Source organism: Chiroxiphia lanceolata, chromosome 8, assembly GCF_009829145.1.
Source record: "Chiroxiphia lanceolata isolate bChiLan1 chromosome 8, bChiLan1.pri, whole genome shotgun sequence".
In the NCBI taxonomy this organism is placed as follows: Eukaryota; Metazoa; Chordata; class Aves; order Passeriformes; family Pipridae; genus Chiroxiphia; species Chiroxiphia lanceolata.
In genome coordinates this window covers 22526792-22552227 of record NC_045644.1, presented here as the reverse complement: position 1 = coordinate 22552227, position 25436 = coordinate 22526792, and the positions used below count along the sequence as shown (strand labels likewise).

The following is a 25436-nucleotide window of genomic DNA, read 5'->3' as shown; positions in this document are numbered from 1 at the left end:
TTTTCAAAGGTTGGAGAGTGTACCTCCACCTCTTTTTGGCAAGCTATGCTCTTGTCACCAGAACTGAGTAAGGCTGAGCACCACATTGCTTTCTCAGCAGAGAAAGGCATTTCACAAGTCAGATGGATATCAGGAGTGTTGGCACTGAAGAAAACCAAGACAGTAGGTAGGGGAAGATGGCTTTCTGGTAGTGCACCAAGGGCCTTGTCAGGATGCCACCTTCCCTGTTGCCCATTTTTGTGCCAGTGCCAAACCACTTGTGCACAGCATGACAGGAAACAGCAGAGCAATGCTCCTCACCCACGTGCAGCAGTAAACATAGCATCAGGCTTGACAAGGGGACAAGATAAAAGATGAGTTTTGTTTTATTACAGTCAACATGTAGGCATCATATTATCTTAGTCATACCAAGACTAGGTAACTAAATTGCCAGGTCTAATGTTTCAGGTCACATCAGGGAATAGTTTTACCAGCAGATATAAAGATCGTCATTTGGAGGGGGTAGCACTCAAGGTCAGAGTCAGCAAATCCTCCTCTAAAAATAGACTCTAGTTGCAAAGTTAGTAAGGTTTCTTTTGTCGTTCTGCTGCACTTCACAGGATCTGCTTACCTACAGCACCCACCTAAGCTTAAAGGTAAGACTAAGCAATATACATTTTCTGCTGTACTTCTTGTGCTCCTTTTCTTCCTTTTATAACCTAGTTTAGTAAACCAGGGAGAGGATTGAGAGCTTTGCAAGGTAACTATTAATTTCATAAACTTGTTGCAGAGAAAAAAAAAAGTTTAAAGCTATTACAGGTTCTGTAGTTAAAGCTATTAAAAAGGTTCTGAAGGTATAATTTATAATTTTAGAAAACCAAATTTGTCATGTTACAGGAATCACTTTAAAAATTAGATAATTAGATGTCAAAAGGGTATTTATTTTAGAGATAATTACAATTTAAAAGTTAGGAATAAAAATGCAATTTAAGATTTGTAACATCTGTCCCAGAATATTTTGCCTATTCTTCAATAATTACTCCATCTTCCAGTCAAGTCTAACTTTTCCAATTGAATTGCAATTCTCTCAAATGATGGTGTGTCTTAAGTTTCTTTGGGCATTCTCACAATATTTAATGAAATCTCAGCGTAATCTGTTTTAAATTAACCAGTCCAGTCAACAATAAAGAATGAGGGCAAAAATAAGTTTTTTAAGTCATCAGTGGCTTAGACATTCATTGAAATAACTGGTTAGTTTTGAATATTCACAGCAGGAGGGTCTGAGAAATAATTGCACAGAGGCTATGATTCTTCTGGTTTTAAGCTGTTTAAAGACAAATGCATTGGATGAACTATTTTACAGTCCTTGAATGCTTTAAGCACAAGAATGCAGGGGTAAAACAAAGGAACTGAAGTAAATGAATTTTGGTGAAGACTAGAACAGGAAGACGGAACACAGGACTGTTATTCTTTGGCTAAGTATACTGCAGGTACCTGGGGAATTCCAGTTTTGGAATTCGCTTAATTCTTTTAGAGAAAAAAATTTTTTGAAGGACTTCTCCTCTGTCCCAAGAAGTATTTGGAAAAGATTAATATTTTCATCCTCATATAAGGAAAGGGGGGGGGGGGGGGGGGGGCAGAAATAACCAAAAACAACAAGTCAAAAATGCACCCAAGGAACCTTTGCAGTACCTTGGGGTTCAGCAAGTGTAAGGTTACACAGGAAAGCACACAGCTCTCTCCATGGCTGCTGCCAGCCTTTGGAATCTTAAGCAAAACATCACAGGCATGGCATATAAGGGAGCACCATTTTAAATTCATTTAGTTAAATCATCCGACAAAGCAAGCCTATGTTACTGCAGCTGACCAGCTCTCAGCTCAACTGATGTACTTTGAGTCACAAAAAGCTTAGAAACCAAAGCACTGTTTACCCTCCTCCGAAGTGCAAACACTGCACTCCAGACAGCATGTGCATTGGCTTCTGCAAGAACTTTCCAGTTTATAAAACAGTCCTCTGCTTAGTCATACTCAAAAAGGGTAGGCACTTTTTCACCCTGAAGGGAGGTATGTGTCTGGCACGTGGGCTGGAAATGGAAGAACAGAACATTTCCTAAAAATTCAAGAACTTGCTCAGTGAAGATCCTCCTTCACTATTTCTGAAGACCCTCAGTCATTAGATCTGATTTCTGTCTGCCTTCAGCACTGTGCAAGTGCTTACCTAGAGATGGATTACAAACTAGATTCAAGCCTTTTTCATATTTTTTTGAAAGTATAGAAGAACTGGTATTCTCCATCCTTATCTTCTCTCAGGTATTTCCCTCTTGTACACACTTGTTACAGGCACTGTATCTCCATGAAGGTCTTATCTAAGGTTGAACTGAAAGGAGGAAGTAAATAAAAATAAAAACATTATTTTTGCAGTTGTCTGGAAGGCAAGAAGGTCTCGGTTTTGAGTAGCTGGAAAATAGACGTCCTTCAATTTCAGTGGTGTTGAATTCTACCTGATAAATAAAAACATTCAAATAAGTCAGCTCTCCATGCAACATCAGAAAAAATGGGAATCAATTCTTAGTAACAAGCTCTTCAAGCTCAAAAATAATTTCTCAATCAAAATTACGGAGTTGTTTTTCCCACTTTTTTGTTCTTCTGTCAAATTCAGCATTCATGGCAGTAGATGAACTATTTCGGGCCCTGGACTTGAGGGTCAAACCACCGATTAATTTCAAGGGCACCATGTTTATCTCCCCCTGCACTGATGCAGGTGTAAAGTCTAATGGATATGTCATTACTTCTGTAGACTCTTCATGAAAGGCTCAGAGCTGACAGATAGTCTGCTTTCATTATTTTCTTCCCCTCCCTTGGCATCTTGGAAAAAAACTCCCAGAGATACCTCACTCCACTCCTTTCTCAGAGCTGACATGAGGAAAGAGGTAGGAAGCAAAATCTGAAAGCATCAAAACAGGAATTAGATTCAAATCTGCCTCCACATTTACAAACAGGTTATATATTTAGGTGTTTCCTAAATGCTGAAAACCTTCACTACCCAGCTAAACCAGATAAATTTGTCATTGCTGGTATTTTCAAGGAGAAGTAGCTTTTAGATAATTGTGACTACAAAACTAAGCCTGGTACACTTATGCACACCAAATTAAATTTAATAAAGCCAGCATCAAAAGCCCCACTAGCACAGGTGATTGATGTCATATGGGCTGGGAGAACTTCCAATAGCAGGAAACCTGGGTGGCAAAGAATTTCAACTATTCTGCTATATAAATATGGACTGAAGTGGGCATTAAGTCAAGGAAGCTCTATGCCCCTATGCCAGGCAAGATAGAACAGCTCATACATCTGAAGGGAAGAGCGAGGAAAACTGTCCTCTGTCTCCATTTTTCCTCCAACTTTTTACTTGTTCAGTCTCTATCATTGCATATTTTTTACCAATGCCACTGGGCTCTGACCTCATTGAAGATCAGTAGCTTCAGGCACACAAATAGAGCCACAAGTTGGTGGCCAGAGTACATATGCTTGGGACAACAGCAGTGATGGAGAAACCCCCTGGGTCAGGGAGGGGTGCAGAAAAGAACGGGAGACGGTATTTAGGCCCTTGCAGAGGAAAAGGGCAAATGCAATCCTTGTCTGTGCATGTCTGCTTTTTTTCTTCTCTTTTTAAGTCTCTACAGCTGACTTGGATCTTAACTCCCAGTCATAAATCTTGCCGAATTGTTTGGCATCTTTATACACAGCACTAGGGCTTGCATAGCACGTTGAGCCAAAGATATTAAGAAACACAGTATTTTGTTAGTTAGGTAGCTATAATGACTTATAGCTTTCAGTCTCAAAGTACTCAGAAACTTCCACTACATGTGGAAAACCAGCATTAGAAATGTACACACCATCACTGAAGCTCTGACATTCACCTCTAGACATGAAGCTCAGTTTTTCTCCCCCATCTGTGGAATTACCAAACTGTAGAGCTCATTACTGTCATTCCTAAAAGCATTAAGTAACTCCCTACAAATTTTGTGGTGGGGTTGCACATCTCTCCTGTTGAACAAATTTGAAAGTGGGCACTACATTCTGTGACTTCACAGGGCTTAACTGGAAATTTTGGGTTAATTTGAATAGTTTAAGAGACTCCAAACATGGTGCAGAAGGGAAATCTTTCACTGCCATATTACTGCTTCAGACACTAGACTGTGTTCATGCTCTGAATTAAACAGCAGATAGACTGGCAGATTTTCCTTCCCCCCCCCCCCCCTTGCACTTTCTTTCCTCCCTCCCTGTTTTGTTAAAAATAAAATAAAAAAAGCTAAAGAGCTGTATAAGAAATTCCATCTGGCAGCTGTAGAGTGGATAGTGAACATAAAGAAGAGATTCCTTTGCTGTGCCTAATGCATGCTGCTTATCCAAATTAGCCACACAATTACTTCTATCAATGCAAAACTAGTTTTATGGGTTTTTTTCCTAGTGCACAGCACTTGAGAACGACTTAAAATGCAGTGTAATTTGCCACAGAGTATGTCCTGAAGTGGCTCACTAATGAAAAGAGGATTAACTCTCCATTATTCTGAATTACCATTTTGTGAAATCACTAACAATATTTTCATTTATATACATATAACCCAAGGGGGAGAAATATTTCAGCCATCCAAGTGATTAACAAATAAAATTTATTAGATAACATGCACTTTGGTCTTATTTATGAAGAGAAAAATTAGGGTATAAAAATGCAGATGACTGAATTTTTATCATCCTTGTTCTGATAATACACTTAAGCCCATGACAGCGCTGGCAGCTCAGCGTTCCCTGCACACGCTGGATTGAGCGGCAGAACCCGCAGGATGTCGGGCTCAGCAGGTGAAATCTCACAGGCTTGAGCATCTGCAGGGCCCCACTGAGGTGGACCCAGCCCGTGGCTCCTGACCAGCACCACAGGGTGGGAACAGGAAGGTCTCAGCAGCTCACACGGCCTGGCCCTGGCATTGCCCAGCAGGGCAGGAGAGAAGCTGTGGCTTGGGCACAGGGAAAGAGTGGGATGAGCTACAGATTGCCCTGCCTCACTGGAAGGGAACTCCTGGTACCAAGCTGGTACAGGGAAGCTGCACTGGTACATCATTCAGTCTGCACTAACTCATCTATAATGCAAAGTATTTTAGCCCAAATGAAGCACCACAGGGGGTGGGAGCCTGCTCCAACAAGCCTGTGCAGAGGTAACCCTGCAATCTGTCTCCCATCTGACTGCAATGGGTGAACACTCTGCAAGGGATGGTCTCCCTGCCCCAGAGGTCTGCAACAGAAATCTGAGCCTTCTCTGCCTGGGCTCACGCTGAACAGTCGTCCCTTATACCCACAACAGCATTAAGAATACCCACCCCAAAAAAATCCAGTCTACTTTTCACTTCTTTTTCTTAGAGGGCTGGCCTAGGGAATAGTCTTCTCTCAGCTCTGTTTGGTGTACATAGAATAACCACTAAGATATGAAGTTAGACATCTTTGATTCCCGGAAAAACACAAGCCCTTCTGTCCTTCTGCCACAACCAAATGTTTCATGGCAACTAATGCCAGAGTTCAAATAGCAAACCAGTCCCTTTCCCCTCCTGTTATTTAAACTCTGTTACTTCTTACTTAGTCTAGAGTCAAATCTGAAATACATGTTTTATTAGAGGAATTTCAACTGATGTTTTCCTGTGCTCTAACTTAATTTAAAAATCCCCGCAGCAGATAACATTGGCAAGGCATAAAAGAACACAGCGTACTTGAAAGTTCAGGGAGCATATGGCTTCCCAGGACAGACAGAAACAAGTATTTCTCAGCAGTGGTCTAACTTTTCAGAGTGCTACCCAAGCTTCAAACTGCGCTGGTGTTACAGTACCACAAACGATCATCTGCAGATGTAATCGCCCTGTTCCAAGGTGTAACAAATCAATACACTGTGGCAACCAACTGTGACTACTGATTACACTGTTTTCTCTTCTTCCCTTCCTTTCCTCCTCTCCCATTTCATGGAGCCATGAATAAAAGTAGTCAGTCCTTCAGCATCAAAGCAACAGCCTCTCAGTTAAGGTAATTCCTCAGTAGACAAATAGCAGTTCTTATCAAGTTCTAGATAACAGCCTAATCACTCCCAAAGTCAGACTGTATTAGATTTGTATCTCTGATAGTCTAACATTATCTACAGAAAATAATAAGTCTGCATGTAGAATTAGCATAATTCTGGAATGGTAAGGGAAAAGGCTGTCCTGGGGCATGGCTGATGGGGCAGAGAGATGGGATTTGATGCTACACCACAGGCACACAAGACAAAGCCCAAGGTAAGTTTGCTAGAAGTTGGAATTCTCAGAGCCCTTTACAAATCTCAACAGAGGACCACTTAGCTAAACATCATCATCATGTTTTAGGAAGCTTGTCTAAACCACAGATCCCCTTGCCAGTGAAAGCAAGCCAATTTTTGAACAAAGGTGTACACTTTGCCAAACAAAAAGTGACTCCACAATCTTGCACAGCTTTGGAGTAGGAAAACAGGAATCATTTGGCTTTTTCAAGTTTTGCAGAGAAACAGAACATGACAAGCACAAAAGAGCCCAAACTGAACTAACAAACCCCATGGGTACATGGGATGTCAGTGAAATATGGTCATCCTGCTTTCAGGAGAACTCTACAATAGCTGCATGAAGGCATTAACCAGATTTTTGGAATTAAAAGGACACAAACAGCCAACACAAAAAAATTTTGGGAGCCACTACAGGATTTGTTGCCTGCGAGGTAGGTGGATTTTTGGCAGGCTGTACTTCCTCACTCCGTAAGATCAAGCCCAACTCCACATCTCTTATTAGGAGTCTCCTACAGAACCCCAAGGTTCAACCTGTCCCTTCAAGAGAATAAGAGACATGACCAACTGCTCCCCTGAGACATCAGGGAGTCCCAGTAGGAAAAACAAGACAGAGCCCACACACAGACAGAGATGACAGGAAAGTTTTCAGCTGGCAATATAGGAAACAGAAGAGTAGAAGAGAGTAGAACAGATATAACCAACATTCACCTGAATACACATTTCATCTTCCTGCATTGCTGAAAGTCACATAAAGGATAAGGCTTTAGAAAATTCTTAATTAATGACTAAATAAATAATCAAATTCCCTCCACTCAGTTCCCCAGGTGCTCTAGACCCTAGCTGTTAGGCCTATCAAATCCTTACCAGTGGATTTTCCAGGAAGCAAATTCCCAGTGGAGACTGAACTTCAGTAGTCACAAACCTTTGGCTTTTGTTCCAATTGCTGGTGAGCTTCTCCAACAACATATTCCTTGATTAGTTGGGGGGGGGGGGGGGCAGAACTCCGGGTGCCAGTCTGTGATTGCCACAGAGCAGGTCATCCATCTCACACAACGTGCAGCCCAGTCACACCTGGGCAGTGCTGTTCCCAGTGTCCCACAGCTGGAGCAGAAGTCACTTGTTTTATGCTTCCTCAGGTTAATGATCTGCTTTGGTTGCATTCCAGTTTCTTGCACATCCCAAGAGCACTGCTCCATGGATAAAATGTCATCAGGAAGTTGGAATGCTGCGAAGAAAAACGCATACACAGCAATCAAAGTAGATCCTGAAGAGGACTACTGTACGCCAGGGGCATTTGAACTGGAGCGACTCCTCTGGAAGGGATGCCCAAAGTACACTCACGTCAATGAAGTCTGGCCCAACCTCTACATAGGAGATGAGTAAGTGCACACAGTACATCTGCTCCTCGTAGGAGATGACTATGCTGTAGTAAGCACAGCTCACCAACAGAGCAAGGTGTTTTGAACTACTGACAGATGCCAGAGTTCAACAGAGCAATCAGAGCCTGCATGGCCCTTACTGTTACAAGTACACAGTGTCTGCTGCTGCTACAAAGAAGTACAGGTTATGTGTGGCTGGGTCTGCTGTTAAAGGCAGAGTAACAGGACCGGTTGTGGCACCACTGTAGGCTGCAAAAGTTGAAGCTCATTGTGATCTATTTTTAAATGGTTCATGTCAAGGAGTGATTTGTCATTCACCTCTGAATGAAAGTCGTTCCACAGTTAGCATGGCCTAGATGTGTTGGACCACACCTTAGGTTAGTTTAGGCCTAAAATGTAATTCTTGAAAAGTGACAAAAGAGACAGTTCACCCTGTAGTGGTATTTCTGAATTTCCAAGCTTGTGCTTATGTACATGGAACACTGTGCATTTCCAAATTGCTCAAGAGATTAAAAAAAACAGAACCCTGCGGAAGGCAAAGCTGCAGAGATGTGTCTCACTGATCAGACCAAATGTGATGTGGAAAAAACCCCACAAAACAGACTTAGTTCTGTCGAGCACAGGACTAAACTAGAAACAGCCTATTCCAACAAGCAGAGATGACTGCTGCAGCAGGGAGACATGCCATCAGAAAATCCTCCAACCCAAACCCTGAGCAGAGCAAGAGAGCTTTCCTTACCCCTTAGGCATTATCGGTCCAACTCCCACTTTCCTCTACACTCTGCACTAACTTGACATTTATTTTACACCATCACTGAAAGGCACAAGTAGGAGCCCCACTGGCTCCAAAATTCTCAATAATTTTTTAAAAGGTTCTAAAATTCATCTGTTGCCAGCTTATAAAAGAGGAAAGATATACAGCTTTGAGAGTTACAAGACTCCTAATATCATCCACCAATTACTTCTGTGGCGCCAGAGGCAACAGAAAGACACAAGAGTTCTGGGCTTGGACCAAGCCAGGGCTCCCACTTTTAGATGTGGGGGTGGGAGTGTGTGCGTGTGGTGTGGGATAAAACAATTAAGCCATGGGAACAGCCTGGCCAAATGAACACAAGGAAAGGAGGTCTAGTTTTCCTTTCCACATCCTACCCTGCCCCTCTTTCAGATATTTCTAACTCAAAATTCACTGTAAAGAACAGCCTCTTCTGGCACTTATTTCCTACTTTCTTGTTCAGAATCACCAGCAGAATTATTCTGAATGAAGCTGTTAAAAGAATTTCCCTCTTATCTCTGTGATGAAGCTATAGCTGTGCCCTCTGAGCAAAGGGATTTAACAAGACAAGCAGTCAGTTTCTAAGCCCAGGACACCAGTCACTGAGCCTTTCCTGCAATCATTCCTGTAGCAGCAGCTTGTTACACCTTGCAATTCAGTAAATGCTAGGAGGTGCTACTCTGGATATAGCACACACCCGGCACTTTGCATAAACTAACAAGAGGAACACAAACACAGGCTTCTTGAGAGGTACTTGGAGCTACACTCACTTAGGCTGGGCAGCATACTTCTGCAGGGGACTGGTTTTACATCAGGAGGAAAAACAGTGGTGCTCCAAGGGGAAACAGGTCCCACACATGACAAGATAAAAGAATGAGAAAATCAATGGAGAAGGAAAAACAAGTGAGGAGCAGGTGGGGCCTGAACAGAAATAAAACTTCACCAGAAAATGCGACTCCCTAAAACACAATGACTATTGTCAGCCAGGTAAGGACAAACTTGACATGGGAGGAAATCTGAGACAAGAACTGGTCTGCAGGAAGGATGCAGCCTTTCATTACCATAACTAAAATTTGATTTGAAGCAGGCAAAGTCCAGGGACTTCCATATCTTTCCTCAGCCAGTTCCACATCTTACTTCTGACCAACAGCTTACCCCTTCAGTGTGGCAGGGTTTTTTGTATTGTTTTATTTTAAGACCTAACTATAGCACTGGTGGCCAAAGAGCTGCCATGGAGACACTAACAGATGTTGGGTGCATTTGCATCTTTAGCCATGCTAAATTAAGGTTGATCTTGAAAGAATTTAGTGGAACTCATCAACAAAATCAAGGGAACACGCATGCAAAGTTTATCTTCAGAGCCTTCACATCTGTGCTTTATTCCTGCCTCCTGCATTCACAAGGTTAACAGGACTTGTGACTGCTTATGGAAATGCTAATTAATTACCCTGACTAGTAACCACGTCTTCCTTTTAATGCAATACAGGCTATCAGGGAGCCCTGTGAGGCCACTCAATCCTTTTGTTACAAGGCTTTGCTGCAGATGTTGCCCAGAGGCAATGAAATCTCCATGAGCCTGTCAGACCCAGAATAATCAAAGCCTCAAAATATAACATGCTGTGTTCAGCTCCAATTGAAATTTTCCTCCAGCAAGTTCCAAGGACTTTTAAAGACCAGACACTGGAACTTGTATGAGACAGCCCAGTGATAGGAATAAAACACTTTGCCAAGATTTGATTCAACTGTTACCAGGATTAGTGCTTGCATGTATCCTCCTCACATCTAGAAGCCTTCTAAAGGGACAGAAAGCAGCTTTGTCTTGCTTCTTTCTTTCACTGGTCACCTGCTTACTTCCACAGGCAGTTTTACTGTCTAATCCCAAAGTTGCTTGTTCCACCCCAATCACCTGGAAAATCTCTGCCAGTTACACATCTTGTAGTTTCTTCTTGCAGCTCTTCAGTGATGGCCTTATTACCTGAGATGATGTTAAGGGTTCCACATTTCTGAAGTTCAAAACTTGTCTTTCAGTTGAAAAGGCCCCCCAAGAATTTGTTTTCCTCTTAACTGTCCACTAGATCTCATTAGGATTTAAGGTCTGATCACAGTTTCAGTTCTTCCTGTGTTCTCAAACTATTCCCAGAGGAAAAGAAGTCTTCTGGAGTCTAATTCTCTACAAGTATGAAAAATAATTTTCTGCATATGCAGCTGAACTGAGGTTGCACTTCAAGGTCTGTGCTTGTCCCAGACTCATGGTTTTGAGAACAAATACAGGAAAGGTTTAACAAGACACACAAGTAATTCAAAACTACAAACTGGAGTGCATGATAATTAAGATAAATAACGAAACACTAAATACATGCTTAGCTAAAATTCATTCTGTCCTCTTACCCTTCTGCAGAAAAACAGTACAGTATGGCTTTTTCCAAGTGACTAAGTAGAAAGACAATTTGCATTAACCTAGAAGGAAGCAGAGTGTACTCGCTCAGGGTAGAAAACAGTTACCTCCTACCATTTAGCATTATCAACCCCTAGCATCTACACCAGTATTAATCATATAAAGAGAGAAGTGTATGCAGATTTAGATTATAACAACACTCTTGAGGACATAGTTTCAACTCTGTTAGTATGAGAATCTGCCAATTGTAACAGCAGTTTAACAATCCAGAAAATCAGATCTGTAACACTGGACCATAAACCTCAAAGCTCCAATGGTTTCCAAGACAAGTAACACTTTCCCACAAAACATCTCTGTCTGTAGGTGATTTCTAACACTTGATGAGTGACTGAAGTCAAGACCAGGAACTGACTAACTACAACACATGTGCCTGGAGCCTTTGCAGAAAGCTATTTCCTGTATCTAGGTTGTATCACTTACAAAAACTACATCCACCATTTTGGGCTTTAGGAAAATGAAGTACTAAATCTTTCTCTACCACATATTCTGAAGATCCTGTTCAGTATTTTCAGTGGTACCTAAAAATTCTTCTAATTCACACTGAACAGGAGGTATCCACAGAAACGGAGCAACACCTCGGAAGGAAAAGGGGATACAATGCTGTGCTATCTCTAGACTCCCTTAGTGCTGGAGTTACCAAAGAAAAGTGGGTCAGTATTATTGGAAATTCTCAACATCTCTCCTCAGGAGGGAGAACTGCCAGATTTTCTTCAGAAAGTGTCAATATTGCCTATATTGAGGAAGCTTCTTTCTGACACTGACCATCTGGTAAATTATCATCCTGCATCGAGCCTTCCTTCAACGTTTAAGAAAATGGAAAAGTTTGAGAGAGACAATTCCTCTCCTAGTAACATGTTGCCTCAGATTTCCCTGTGTTTTGTCAATCTGGGTCACGACAATCTGTGGCTTTAACAGTCTATACTGAAACATCATTGCATTGCACAACCTTTGCATGAAGATTAAGAGGCTTGGCTCTACATAAAGTTTATAAGCATACCACTCATCTGGTTGACCAGCTGTAAGGTGCTGGTGTAAGTACCAGCTGTAAGGTGCTGACTTACCTGTGGAAGGAGTTGCTCTGCCCATACCCTCATCGGGTATTTTGGAGGATTACTGCCCTTCCTTCAGGTGCACTTGTGTTTTCATCGTGAGCCGCCTTCTCTTCCCTTTGTTAGTTGCTGTTAACATACTTAATACTTCATGTGGAGGTGCAGGCTGCAGTGTCTGTAAGTTCTTGTTCTCTGCCTTCCAACTCCATTGGTTTGGGCAACTTTCTGATGAAAGCAGCTGGGACAAAAGCTTGCTATGACAGTATTTTTGGAAAGAGAGAGCAGGGATTTGGTACGCTGGAGACAGCAACCTGAAAGAAAGCATTTCTTTCCTGTTATAACTACTTACACTGTTGCTTCCAGAAGAAGGCAGAGTTCGCTGCAACACTTGCTATTAATCCTATGAATCTTAGCCTTAAAACTGACACCAGGCACAGTTAAAGCCTTGGACAAGCCCTTTACTTGCCCTTGCACAACCCAAGAGATGTAAATAGTCTTTTGAGAACCATCTGAAAATGGATGACACTTTTGTTTGGGTCAGTCTTCCCTCTTGGTGAGTTTGTTAGTATCAATATATCCCTATGTAAAATTGATTTTATCTCAAATTTTCACCATTTAGGTGGCATTCCCACATCAAAGTACTCCTCCTTACCTCAGAACTCTAAAAACATGTTTATGAGTCCATCTGCCCCACAGCAAATGCAGGGTCTGATTCAGCAAAGCACTGAGCTTTTGCTTAACACAGAGGAAAGGACTTCTGGGTATGCTTAACTTTTAGCATAAGTTTATGTGCTCCAAACTGAAGAGCTCTTACATGGGACCAATCTGCCCAGTTCATCTCTTACTAAACTGAATTATACTGAAATTTTCACTGTTATCTCCCAGTGCCACACTTCACCTTCCCTACATAGGAACACATTCAAGAGAGATACTGGAAACCTCAGCTGCACCATGTAAAAGGAAATCAAGTGCTAATAGCACAGATGGTGGAGATATACAAAAGGAAAACAATTGTAAGAGCAGTCAAATGCTTATGGCTTCACCTACACTGGCGTTTGTAGCAAACTCTTCTTTAAAATGGCTACTTAAAATTCAACCATAATCACAAAAGTGGAAGTATTAATTGCAATTTAATAGGAAACAGCAGCACCCAAGGAGGGGAAAAGAAGAATATTGTTAGCTTGACTATTACATTCTGGTAGTGAGCCAAGTACAAGAAAAAAAAATCTGTGCCATTTCTAGTTGAAAGTGAATTAGAAACAAAGTTATAAATCCTTCAATAAAGTGTGTGAATCTTATACCCCTCAATGATCCTAAGCTATTAGTAACCTCCACCAATTGGATATTTTCAAGTATTTATGCTTGATTTATTCCTCCCTTTCCTCTAAAATACTGATAGCTCAGGCATGGTAAAAACTGCAAGGAAGACCAAAAGCATTCCCCTCTCCTTGGGGTGTAACCAGAACAATCACATGTGATGAAACACAAAAACCCCGTAGGCTCTGATTACAGTGTGCAGATAGAGGGATGCTCTCACAGTGGCATCTACACTACAGATTCAGCTGAGGTTGGAAAGCAAGCCAGTCCTTCACACAAAGCCAGAGCTCACCAATGGCCAAACTCAGCGCAAGCAAGAGGGGCACAGTAACATTTCTATTTACAGGCACATAGGTCCCCTCTATGAGGGCTTGACAGACTGCTTCTTGCTCTCTGTTAACTGGCAATCAACAGATTGCAGACCCAGAACGACCTCAAGTTTAACTGCCTATATTATGGCAGAGTCTCAGCACAGGACATCTCTGTCTGGTAATATTTAAGATCAAAGTACAAAGTGAAAACATGGCTGATGGGAGTTGAAAAGGAGAGAAACCTGACCCAGTATGAAAAGTGGTAGTCCAGCTGGGCTCTTTGCTTAGTTTTTGGGGACAGATTTTACAAGGAAAAGAAAGAAAAAAAGAGGAAAAATTCTCAAAGAACAGTAGCGAGATCTTCTATGAAAATATGATTATCCAGTGCAAGACTGGGGGCATGGTGAGGAAGAAGAAAGAGTATAAAGTGCTTTCTAATCTCCGTATTAGGTTTGAAACTAAACATTTCTGCTCTTCAAAAAGACTAAGTGTCACTTCAGCTTTCTTCAAAAGATGCAGATTCTAAAGCCCAAGGCAAGCACCTCTTGCAGTATCCAATGAACCCTATTTTCTATTACACAACAACTGTTTCTTCATATGTCTACACAACATTATATGTTAGAAACCTTAGGAAAACCTTTTCATAGAAAAAATTGTCCAGGATATCTTCTGTAAGGAAGGTGCCTGACATCCTCTTCATGGATTGCACGCAATAGCTCAGCCTGCAGATGCACTAGCCACAGAGTCACAGGGTCCATACTGACCCTGCTCCACATACACAGGGCAAGTATTTTAGGTCTTTGTTCAACTAACAGGTTCTACAACACCTACACACAGTTTGAGTGATAGCTATTCCAGTGAAAATGTGCAGAACTTAACAGATTTGAGTGTTCAACACTGAGCATTCATTTTCTTGAAGTTTTTCAGATTAGCAATGTCAGTAGAAAGAAGAAAATGCCTATCTATATCATAAATAAAACAATTCCATTGGGCAAGGTTCCATTCAGTCTAAAGGGTATTGCTGAATCAGTTTGCATATCAAGCAAAATTAAAAAGTAGATGACATTTTAAAATCAGCCTATCCCAAGCATTGAGAACAGCATAAATTCTTCAGTGTCAAAGACAGAGGAGTAGAAAACCTCCTAACTACTTCCTTGGTACACTGTCAATTTGCTTTAAAAAAAAAAAGTTATTTCAGAGAAGTTGACTTAGTTACATTTGAGCATTTATAACAGGTTTTTTGCAACAGCATTCAAGGTTGATTCACTGCTGCTTTGGATTCCATTTCTACTCCAAGTCATGGGAAACAGAGGGAAATAACAGAGTGTATATACAATGTGTATATTCCTAAACTCCAGCAGGTCAAGGGCAAAAGAACAGTTAATGCATTTGTGGTGCAAAACAAACACCAAACTGCCTTGCCTTTCATGAAATAAAAAGGTGAAGCATTAAGTTCATCACGGGCCCCAAATTCACAGAACGCAGCTACAGGCAAGACAAGGAGGTGGAAGGGGAAGTTCTCAGGAGCTTGGCCAGGCTGAGATGACTGCTTATGCAAGCTACTGAAAGACAGTATCCCTTCTTTTTCTGAATAGCTATTGGAACAGAGGCCACCAAACACTGAAAAATGAGATCCTAAGACACGGAACACGATTAAGTGTGACCGTCAGAAATAAATGCATTAGTTGCACCCACTGTGTCAAAAGGTAATCTCCAATCAAGGAAACAGGAAAATTTGATTTCATATAAATACAAGTGTCAAATGTTAATGATTGTCATGCAACCTACTGTTTGACAATGTCCTTGTTCAGAAAAACTTGAATTGAAATGCTATTTTAATTGAAATGCTATTTATTAGCCTGAGCAATGCCTGCAGAAGCCAAAGCCTGGTAGTACTTACAGTCCATCAAAAACTTCGTTTTTCTACTGATCCTAGCTACTCTGCAGTCCTACTTGCTACTCAGCATGTAGGTCTCCACTTGCAGGAGTTCTAGTTGAGCACAGATGTCTGACCTGAAGCCATCAGCCCTACACAGTTTGTTGGATACATGCTTTGGGTCAAGTCTGGTGAATGAAGAACATATTTCAGCACCAGGGAGACAAAACAAAACTTGACTTGAAAGCAGATACATCAAAATAAAGAGTAGTAGTTATTCACTACTCTTTAGCCAGGACATTTAACTTGGACATTTAATTTTAAATACTGTCCATAACCCAATACAAGGGGAAGGAGTAGGCACATTATTTAACATGAGGTGAAGGTGACAAGGCACAGCACTGGCAGCAAGATGCTGCTGCTTCTCTGTCCTCCAGAGTCTACTGAGCTTATTATGTAGGCATCACCACATTAACTGGAGCTATTTACTTTTTCCATGATTTTATAGGTGACTTATGAAATTATTTCCTAACAAAAATACAATTAATGTCAAGACATTATAATTCCTGACCAGTAAGGAAAGGAATTTCTGCATGTCTACTCAGAACAGCCAATTATCATGAGCTTAATTTACATAAGAGCAAGCACAGGTAAAACCTTCAGTATGCATACCCATTAAATGTTCTAATCACTAGGTCCTTAACTGCTCAAAGAGGGTTTTTGACTTAGAAGCTGGAAAGGCAGTGACTTTCAAGCTATTCTGGGCTATCGTGGCTAGAATTATGAAACAACAGGTAGCCCAGCACAATATCCTATGTGACAGCAGCTGCATTTACACATGGAAATGTTGAGGAAACATTCCTGGAGAAAGGTACTTTTGGTTGGAAAAAGCTGTTGCACATCATTCAGTACTTATGGGAAAATATATTAACGGAATAAAGCCTATGCATTTTTTTTTTTTTTTGTAAAAAGCTTAATAGTTTTCCTAGGCACTAATGAAACTTGACAGCTTTTTCAGAACAAAACTTCTCAAAACTAAAAGCTTTCTGTAATGGAACAGAAAAAGTTTTACATGCCTGTCCACAAACTCTGTATTTTTTGAGGAATTTCATCCTTCTGGCAAGCACTTAGTATGGGTATTGAGCATACAAAAATCTAGGATTTCCTCTCCTATCTGACTTCCCTTGTCCAAGGAAAGAGAGGACAAGAACATATGAGAACATTTGGCTAAACTACTAATATATGACTTTCAGCTTCCTCTGAAAGCTAATATCCAATCTCCATATCTAGTTCTTTTTGCTTTAGACCTCTGGTTTGACCAAACATAACAGTAAAATGTTCACAGAAGGGTGGGTTTTTTAACATTTTGTTTATTTATTTTTTAAAGAAATGGAGAAACAGTAACTTCTTTTGGGGAAGAAGAGCTTCTTTTTGAATCCCAGATGATTTTACTACTCACATATTACTGACTTTTTTATTAGTTCTGCAATACCAGTTGATGGGACAGAAGGGGAAAACAGCATTCGTGGGTGCTGTTTCAAGTTCTGCCACTTGATTTGCTTTTATGACTTTAAATAATTAATTCTATTTCTTTTTCTAGCTCAGGTTTCTTCTTGTAAAAGATGGATAGAAGGCAGTACTGCCTACATTACAAAGGCAACAGGAAAATAAATTAATTTTCAACATGCTCTAAGGACCTGGGAGATATAGTTATGAACTCCAGAAAGATTATTCACTCCAAATGGCAGTATCTTAAGATCCTTAAAAATGGTAAATGATGCATTGTTACAGCATCATCATTAACATTTAGAATATGCCAAATCAGAGGATTTCTTAAGTTTATTTTCTAGCTTGATGAATAAGAAGCTTCTTGACTTACATGACAGTTCTTGTTTTAACAGAAAAACTGCATTAGATCGCTACAGCCTGGAGAAGGAGGGATTCACCCACATCCTCAACGCGGCCCATGGTCAGCGGAACGTGGATACAGGACCAGAGTATTATCACAACATGGCTGTGGAGTACCATGGAGTGGAAGCAGATGATCTCCCCACTTTCAACCTCAGCCAGTTCTTTTATTCATCTTCTAAATTCATTGATAATGCGCTTCAGGATGAAAGAAGTAAGGAGGGTGCTGAAAATGGTTAAAAACAGTTCAACATTTGCTCCGATTAAAAGCATAGTTCCACAGCATTTAACCTTGTAGGAACGAAACAAGTCCAATACAGGTTAACAGAAAATATAAAGCTAATAGTAGGGAACCAGCTTAAGACAAGGTAGTGATGTAATTAGGACCTTTCTCACTAATACTAGCCCAAGAGCCCCTTACCAAGCACTTCGATAAAAGTCCTCATCACAGCTTGAATCAAGGTGTCCTGTCTGATAGAGATTTTTTGTTGTTGTTTTGACTCCGTCATAAACACATCAGAGACAACTGGATATTGCATGGGTGCCACAAATTAGCTGTTTTTTCTTCAAATTATCCTTATTAACATAGGTTTAATGAATATTAGTTGCATAGCAGTGGGAGTAGGACACAAGTGCTCCCAGAGATTCCATGCTGTCACTCCACAGCTTCATGCTCTACAGCATTAGATTCACGCTATAAACATAGAAACCACCCTTCCTACCTGACCATCAGATCTACCCCAACCTATAACATTTAACTCTCCGCCATCTTCCAAGCAGCAGGGAACCAAAGCAGCTCTGACAGCAGTAATCTAGAAACATTTCATTAAAGTCTTTGTAATTTCTCAGCATGATTACTACAATTCATTACTTGCTGATCTCCAGCAGCGTTCTATCAGAAAGCTTTACACTGATGTGAAGTGCTACAGCTAGGCCTCATACTGACTTTCAATATTACTCCCACTCCTTCCCCCCCTCATACTTGTTAAAAAAAAATAAATCTCTACAGGATATTTTACCAGAAACCAGTTGAGAAACTTAAGACTTTCCTGCTGACATATGGAGACCTTAATATCAGAGGGTCAGATATCAAGTTTCTAGCCTTGTGTCGGCTTCTGTTCTTGCCTGTTTAGCTCAGCTGTAGCCAGCTACTACCTGACTTGCTTCCAATAGCCAGCCAGGCCTTTACAATTCTACCCTTTCAGCAAGTACAGTCCACGGCAACAGTCCCTTCCCTTGTTCTGGAGAAAATCTTGAAAGCAGATCAGTTTTAAAAATCAAAGTCCTAATAGCAAGAGAAACTGCTCCAGGAGCTTACTTGCTTGTGAAGAAATGTACCCGGCATTTCAAAAAGTACGTCTGAAGCACTGCCTTTGGAAAGGAGTGGATAACTAACACTCACCCGTGTCTAGCCTTGGCTGGAGGCCAGAGGTCAGAATCAGACTGGAGTAGCTGGAATAAGAAATGCAGACTTTCTCATTCCCACCACCCTCCTGTTCCTGTAAGACCTTTGTCTGCTGTACTGAGGTAGAGAAACAAGCACAAGGGAAGCAGCAAAGGCTAGGAAAAAACCCTTGCATTCCAATAAATATTGAGGCAGGAAAGGATGACATGGTGGGGGGAAGTATTAACCTTTTTGTTTCAAAATCACATCAAAGTCCAGGAAGTTCTGAGACAGTATCAAGCACCAGTCCAGCACTGAAACATGAAACCAAATCCAAAAATGACTGAATGAACTACAAAACAAAAAAAGTAGATACTACCAACTGCAATAATTTCTGTAGCTGTGCAGTGCCTGCCACATTCACAGGGTTTTTAAACAAGATAGACAGCTAAGATCTATTCTGATGGAGACCAATAAAATAAAGAACTACCGTAATACTCATGAAGAAAAAGAGGAAGCTCTTAACTTTATCACGAGGGAAAAGCACACTACATGTATGCACATCTTATCCCAGCCAAAGACCTGCATAAAGACACTATGCATGGCCCAGGGAGACACTGAGGTTTAAAAGCGTGACAATGGCTTTCCAATAAACATTTACAGAACAGAATGACTCCAGAAGCTAGACTGAAGAGTGGACTGATGCCTCTCAGAGAGAAAAGAGTAGAGGAAACTACTGCTCTCCTCCAAGAACATAATTGCACAATCTGTGGATGCACATGTAGTGTAGAAAGGTGTTTTGCATTTCAAGTGCCTGATGAACAGGCTATTTGTGTGCACCTTCCTGACTGACAGAGCATCCAGATTCCTAAGCAGGATATTATACTAAGTAACCAAGCACTTATCTCCAGTGGTAATGACGTGGGATTTCAGCATGTAGTGTTAAATACTTCTGACCAGTAACAACATTACACTGCTTTGCTGCTTTGTACTAGAACTGAGCAAATGTAGAGAGGGAAAAGGGGGGAAAGGCATAAGTTTCAACTTACGTGACCAGAATGTATGTATTAATGATCTATGTTTTTTTTACTTCAGTTGTATTACACTGTTTGGTGTGTGACCTTCAGCCAGCCAAGCGATCAAATTAATTGATGTCTGCATAAAATTATTTTTGCTGGGAAGGTGCTCAACAGCCAATGTTATTGAAACAAGTTGTCATTCAAATGAAGAAGGCTCTTTCTGCAACAGACCAGAAAGCTTGGCAATTTGGATGCTGCCAAAACAGTCCTAATGCAGTAATTCTGACTTAACATTCAAGATCTTTATGATGGTAAAAAATTCCTTGATCAGAGGAGTATTTGCAGAGTTTAAGCATGGGCTGATAGACTTAAGAACAGTTATAAGTTTTACAGGCAAACTGTAATGGTTCACAATTATGCATGCTGTCATTCAGTTGGGCATAAAGCTTTCCCAAAACATGCAATTCAGACCATAGGACAGATTAAAATTTTTATCAGTGAGGCCCCACTAACATGAAAGGAAGACATTATTTTAAGAGGTTTTTAGGTTCCCTATTATGCTACAGATTTAGTACTTATTCCTTTGCAATTTTAGTTCCTTAAGATGTAGAAGGGAATGGCATTTTCACTCCATGTGAAAATGTCACAGGAAAAATACATTAAAGACAGACAAAAAAAACAAAGTGAGAAGAAACATATGAGACAAAGACCCCAGGCATTTGACCAAAGACACCTCAATATTCATGGCTCCATCTTTGCTGCATCAAGAGAGAAATTTTCAAGAAAGACAAATCCAAGTCAAGTGAACAAAATAGTGACCTGTCACCACTCAGCAGACCTCTACCTCTGTGCACTGATACTGGATATTCAGGCACTCCTTGAAGGATATAAGTAGTCAGGATCTGCAAAAGCAGACTCCTTTCTGAGGAAAGAAAGTTCAGAGTGGTCTTTGCACTAGAATGAAAGAAACTACAAAACAGGACAGAAGGGATGTGGCTCTGCAGAAGAGTACCAGTGTTTTGCTGTAACAGGCAGTCAGATCTTGACTATTCACACGCAGCAAACAATAGGCTTCTCTTCAAACCAGCAGACACTTCAGAAAATTATACAGCCCTTTTTTGCCTTTGTTAACAATATAAACCCACGTTTTCTCCCAGATCCCCTGCATTTGCCACCCACACAAAGTAAAGCATTCCTTGTCCTATCATGCATTTTATCACCTCAACAGCAACCCATTTACAAGGTGGGAAGCTCTAAAGAGAAGCAGTGAAGGGTTGAACAAATGAGTTTTCATCCATTTTAAATATTTGCAGTAATAATAAAATGGATTATAATTTTCCAGGAGAGGAAGAGGCACTTTTAGTTATCAAAAGGACTGGAATTTTGCCAAGATGCCTCTAAGACTATCTGCTGGGATTAGGATGCAGACTGTAACCATTAATCCTCTAGTGTTGGCAGTTCTTGATGCATCCATTACACAGCAATGCTGCTTGTGCCAAGACATCCTCTTGTGCCTGGAAGTAAAGGAGTTAATCGGCAGGAGTCATGGCTTTGCACCCAGCACTTCTCACTAGGCACAGCTCACAAAGATAAACTATTATTGGCCCTGATAGTGGTTGTTCTGGTTTTTTTTTCTCCTGTGGCAATTGCTTAGCAGGGTGTTAAAGAGAATGCTCCAGATCTACTTCCTTCAGCAGTTCAACCCTTTGTGAGACCCCCTCAAGGGCTTTGAATCATTTTTGGAAATCTTTTGAAGTGTTTCAAAACCTGTCAATCAGACCTTAACCACTTACTGTTTTCTTTCTCCACATCCCACAGACTGCAAACATGGAGGTTTCCACTTTGACTTACCACCTTGCTAGTACCCAAAGCCAAGGACTCTCTGCCTCTGGAAGCCTTGAGTTAAACCAGGCAATGTCACAAAGCTAAATCTAAATCTCAAGCCACATTTATCCAGAGATGAAAACTACTGGCAAAGACACTGCATTCACAGGATACAAGACAGGCTCCTACTGCAAGGAGATGATCATATTAGAACACTCAGAGAGATGAGTGGTGGGTGGTGGTGGTGAAATATTACTTTCACTAAACACAACAGGGTGACTAGCCAGAGATTTCTGCAGAAGCATTTCTACAGTGTAAGAGGTGGTTTCTTTCCACCCCGTGGTTATATGCCTATGGCCTTTCTTATCCTCTGCCCTCAAAAATGGGCATAAAGTGATGCAATCTAGATCTCAAAGCACATCACTGTCAGAACAACAAAACAAAATCAAGTTTGGTTACTTTGTGTCTAGCTAAGTAGAACTGAGAAAGGCACCCCACATGCATCCCATTTATCCTCATGGAAGGAGGGTATGACAGCATACCAAATCCTCCCACACCCTTGTGCTTTGTTCATTATTCCCAAACTCAGAATTACATGCACACTGTTTGTGAGGCATGTAAGACTGGGCTGCAGTAGAGCTTGCTATGTTAGTTAATGCAAGGTTGTAGCCCCTAGACCTTCTCTGTAAGCTTTGTTCACAAATAAAAAGATACTTGGTTTAAAATTAAATGGATCATCTCTACTGTAGATGCTGTTCAGTTACTACAGTAAGGTTTACAGCCTCAGATTCCCCACATGTGAAAAGACAGGCCTTACAAATTGCTGGTAAGGGTATTCAAACCATCAAACAGAGCAGGGGCACTACAGAAACCTTCACTGTCAAAGAAGTCACCTCACCCAGTGTCACCTCTGCATCACTTCTCTTTGTTCCCACAGACAAGGTTCTGGTTCACTGTGCCATGGGTCGCAGCCGCTCAGCCACACTGGTCTTGGCTTACCTGATGATTTACAAGAACATGACAGTGGTGGATGCCATTGAGCAAGTGTCAAGACACCGGTGCATCTTGCCAAACCGGGGCTTCTTGAAGCAGCTGAGAGAACTGGACATAGCGCTGGCACTGCAGAGGAGGAACAGCAAAAACAGCCTACCACCTGACGGCGAGCAGAACAGCACCACCATCTAGTATTGCTCCTGGCAGGGCTGTGCTACTGGAAAAGAAACTCCATAGAAGGAGGGGAGGGGAAGGTGTAGTTAATTACACAGTCACAAGGATCATTTGGTATTTGCTGGAAAAAAACAAAGTCATTTCAAACGCTGTCAAGATGAGAAAGAAGGGAGGCCAAATTTAAAACTCATCGTCTTAGAAAGTTCCAGCCTTAGCAGAATTCTTTGTTATATCAACAAATACATTTCTCTCTCTGTGCTTTTACAGCATAAAAACTTAAAACTCTCCTCTAGCTGAGTACCCCCAAAATCCTGATCCTAACCCAGGACACTGCCTTTAAACAAGTGCAGTTAGGCACTCCTGAGGAAATTTTGCAAGAAAAAAAAAAATGTTTAGTCCAGAGTCCTGAAGGATTTCACAGGAGTTTGCCTTTTTGTGTTGTTTCCTGCCATCTCCATGTCTTCTTTCAGAGCAATAATCTATGGCAGCATAGTGTTTAAAGAGTCTCCACACGAGGATCAACTACTCAGCCTTCACGATGTACTTTGCAGCACACCATGTGAACTAGAAACAAAGCAACACCCTTGACAAGGTCAGATGCATAAGCAGCTACAACAGACAACAATTTAAGGAGATACATACACATGACATTTTAGAAGTTTCAGTTTTAACTTGATTAACTTGTCCTAAATCCTTCAATTACCTAGATTTTATAAGGTTCTATACATAAAGAAGTGCCTTTACATTGTTATGAGGAAGTTCAGTGCTGAACATGTGGAGCCCTAATATAGCCCCTAAATAACTAGGGATTATAACCAGTTCTAATGAGGTTTTAGAAAAGGTATGAGACACCAATGAAGCCTTTAAAAAATATCAGTGACCTGACTACCCTGGAAAAAGCTGCTGCTGTGCTTCCAGACACTGTTTATATTTATCACTACCACATGTTTCCTCCTATTTCAGCTTTAGTCACCTGAATAGGTCATTATGCTCCTATATAGTTGCATTTGTTAATAATATCACTTGTTGGCAGAAGCGGTACAAATACACTAATAGGGACACCAGACCTACTTTTCTGCCTAACCTTACTCCATTTACCCTACTCAACATAAATTATCAAACTGTGTTTTGACACAAATGAGAGTTTTGCCACCCCAGCAGCATTTGACATTTTTAAAATGTACTTTACAGGAGGATCACAATTAAGCCATGTTTACCTTTCCTGTATCTGCTAAAAGCTCAAGTCATCACCCTCTCCACCAGAATTTTGCCTATTTCAATGTATCAGGTAAGAGCTATTTGCTGCCTCAGTGCCTGCAAAGAATGACTTGGCCATCAAGCAGACAGAAAAGTTCTCTTGGTCTTTACCACCTGATACAAGACCTTGCAACTTCGGTGCAGTATAAAGTCTAGAAGTCTCATATACTTAAAAAAGAAGAATACAGGGCACAAATGCAACACTGAGAACTGTGAGGATATGCTACAAACCAGAGTTGAGCACAACTTTATACCATTTTTATATATGTTAACAGCTCTTCACAGGCTAGCCATCTCTAGTGCGAAGACTTTCCTATTCCTTCACATCTTTTTGGGGCCCAAAACCCAGGAAATCATTCATCTCTAAACACTAACTGTAGCCAAGGCTGCAGACACCCATAATACAATGCTTTTGATTTATCATTTGTATTTATCTGCATAATAAATACCTTATCTTTAAATTCTCAGACTGCAATTAACTACTGCTAAAAAACAAATGAGACATCATAACGTGAAAAACATTCATGATAGAGACACACAAACTCTGGGACTTTCAGCAAATTAAGTATCTCTACACTTCGACTGTGGGGGGGGGAACACCCAGAAAAAAAACCTAGAAAAAAATAGGGAACTTGAAGTAATCTAACACTTCAAAAATAAATAAGCACTCACAGTATGGGGTTAGAGTAAAAATATTTTCGGATGAGGTCCCTCAACTCTTTCCATCTACTTCCACAGACATTCAAATGTAACTTTTTAGACCACCTTAGTGTCTACTGCAGTTTAATTCACAAACTCAAACATGGAACAGTTCTCCCAGCCTTGCGTTAGATAAATCTTCTTTCAGATGCATGGCCCTGCTCTTTCATTTAGGTTGATGGTGAAAGCTGAACACTCTCACCTCCATGGCAGCAGAGTGTTTCTTCTCATTAGCTTTACAGACAGGAATTCTGTACCAAATGATATACCAAAAGATAACAAATATCCACCAGGATTTCCCTCAGTCAAATTACATGTATCCTGCCATATAGCTTGATGACTGCTGTAACTGAAAGAGGATTTGTTGATTTACATGCATAATTGATCACTCTCAGCTCTACAGCCAGGGCCATTCTTTGTAGTTACCATGCTGGATATAAATGTAGTTTGTTTCCATCAACCAGCCTGCCTGATGGATAAATTACCAGCTTATAAAACTGAAAGATATTGACAGTGATCTAATATGAAAGATTAGTATGTTTAGTAGCTCATCGTTTCTGTTTATATCACAGAGATTCTTACAAAGTTAGTAAAAAACGGGTTATAAGTTAGTAAAAAACTGCGAGGGGATCAGGTAGCCTGAGTGCAACAACACTCACCATTCCTGTCTTCACTAAAGGGCCAGAGTGCAGCTTTCAGTACTGCCTTT

The 25436-nt window shown here is 40.8% G+C and overlaps 1 protein-coding gene across 3 annotated transcripts; it reads left to right on the top strand.

Annotated features, from left to right (window-relative positions):
- The first annotated feature begins 453 nt into the window (after nt 1–453).
- Nucleotides 454–24489, top strand: DUPD1 (dual specificity phosphatase and pro isomerase domain containing 1). 3 transcript variants are annotated; one of them, XM_032695501.1, is made up of 5 exons: nt 454–635; nt 7127–7256; nt 7476–7689; nt 17371–17591; nt 22542–24489. In XM_032695501.1, exons 3-5 carry the CDS (start codon nt 7505–7507, stop codon nt 22787–22789), a joined length of 654 nt encoding a protein of 217 aa, XP_032551392.1. In that variant the 5' UTR covers nt 454–635; nt 7127–7256; nt 7476–7504; the 3' UTR covers nt 22790–24489. The 3 variants fall into 3 exon arrangements, with proteins under 3 accessions (XP_032551392.1, XP_032551391.1, XP_032551390.1); XM_032695500.1 differs by lacking the exon at nt 7127–7256; XM_032695499.1 differs by lacking the exons at nt 454–635; nt 7127–7256 and adding an exon at nt 6639–6741.
- Nucleotides 24490–25436: the final 947 nt, after the last annotated feature.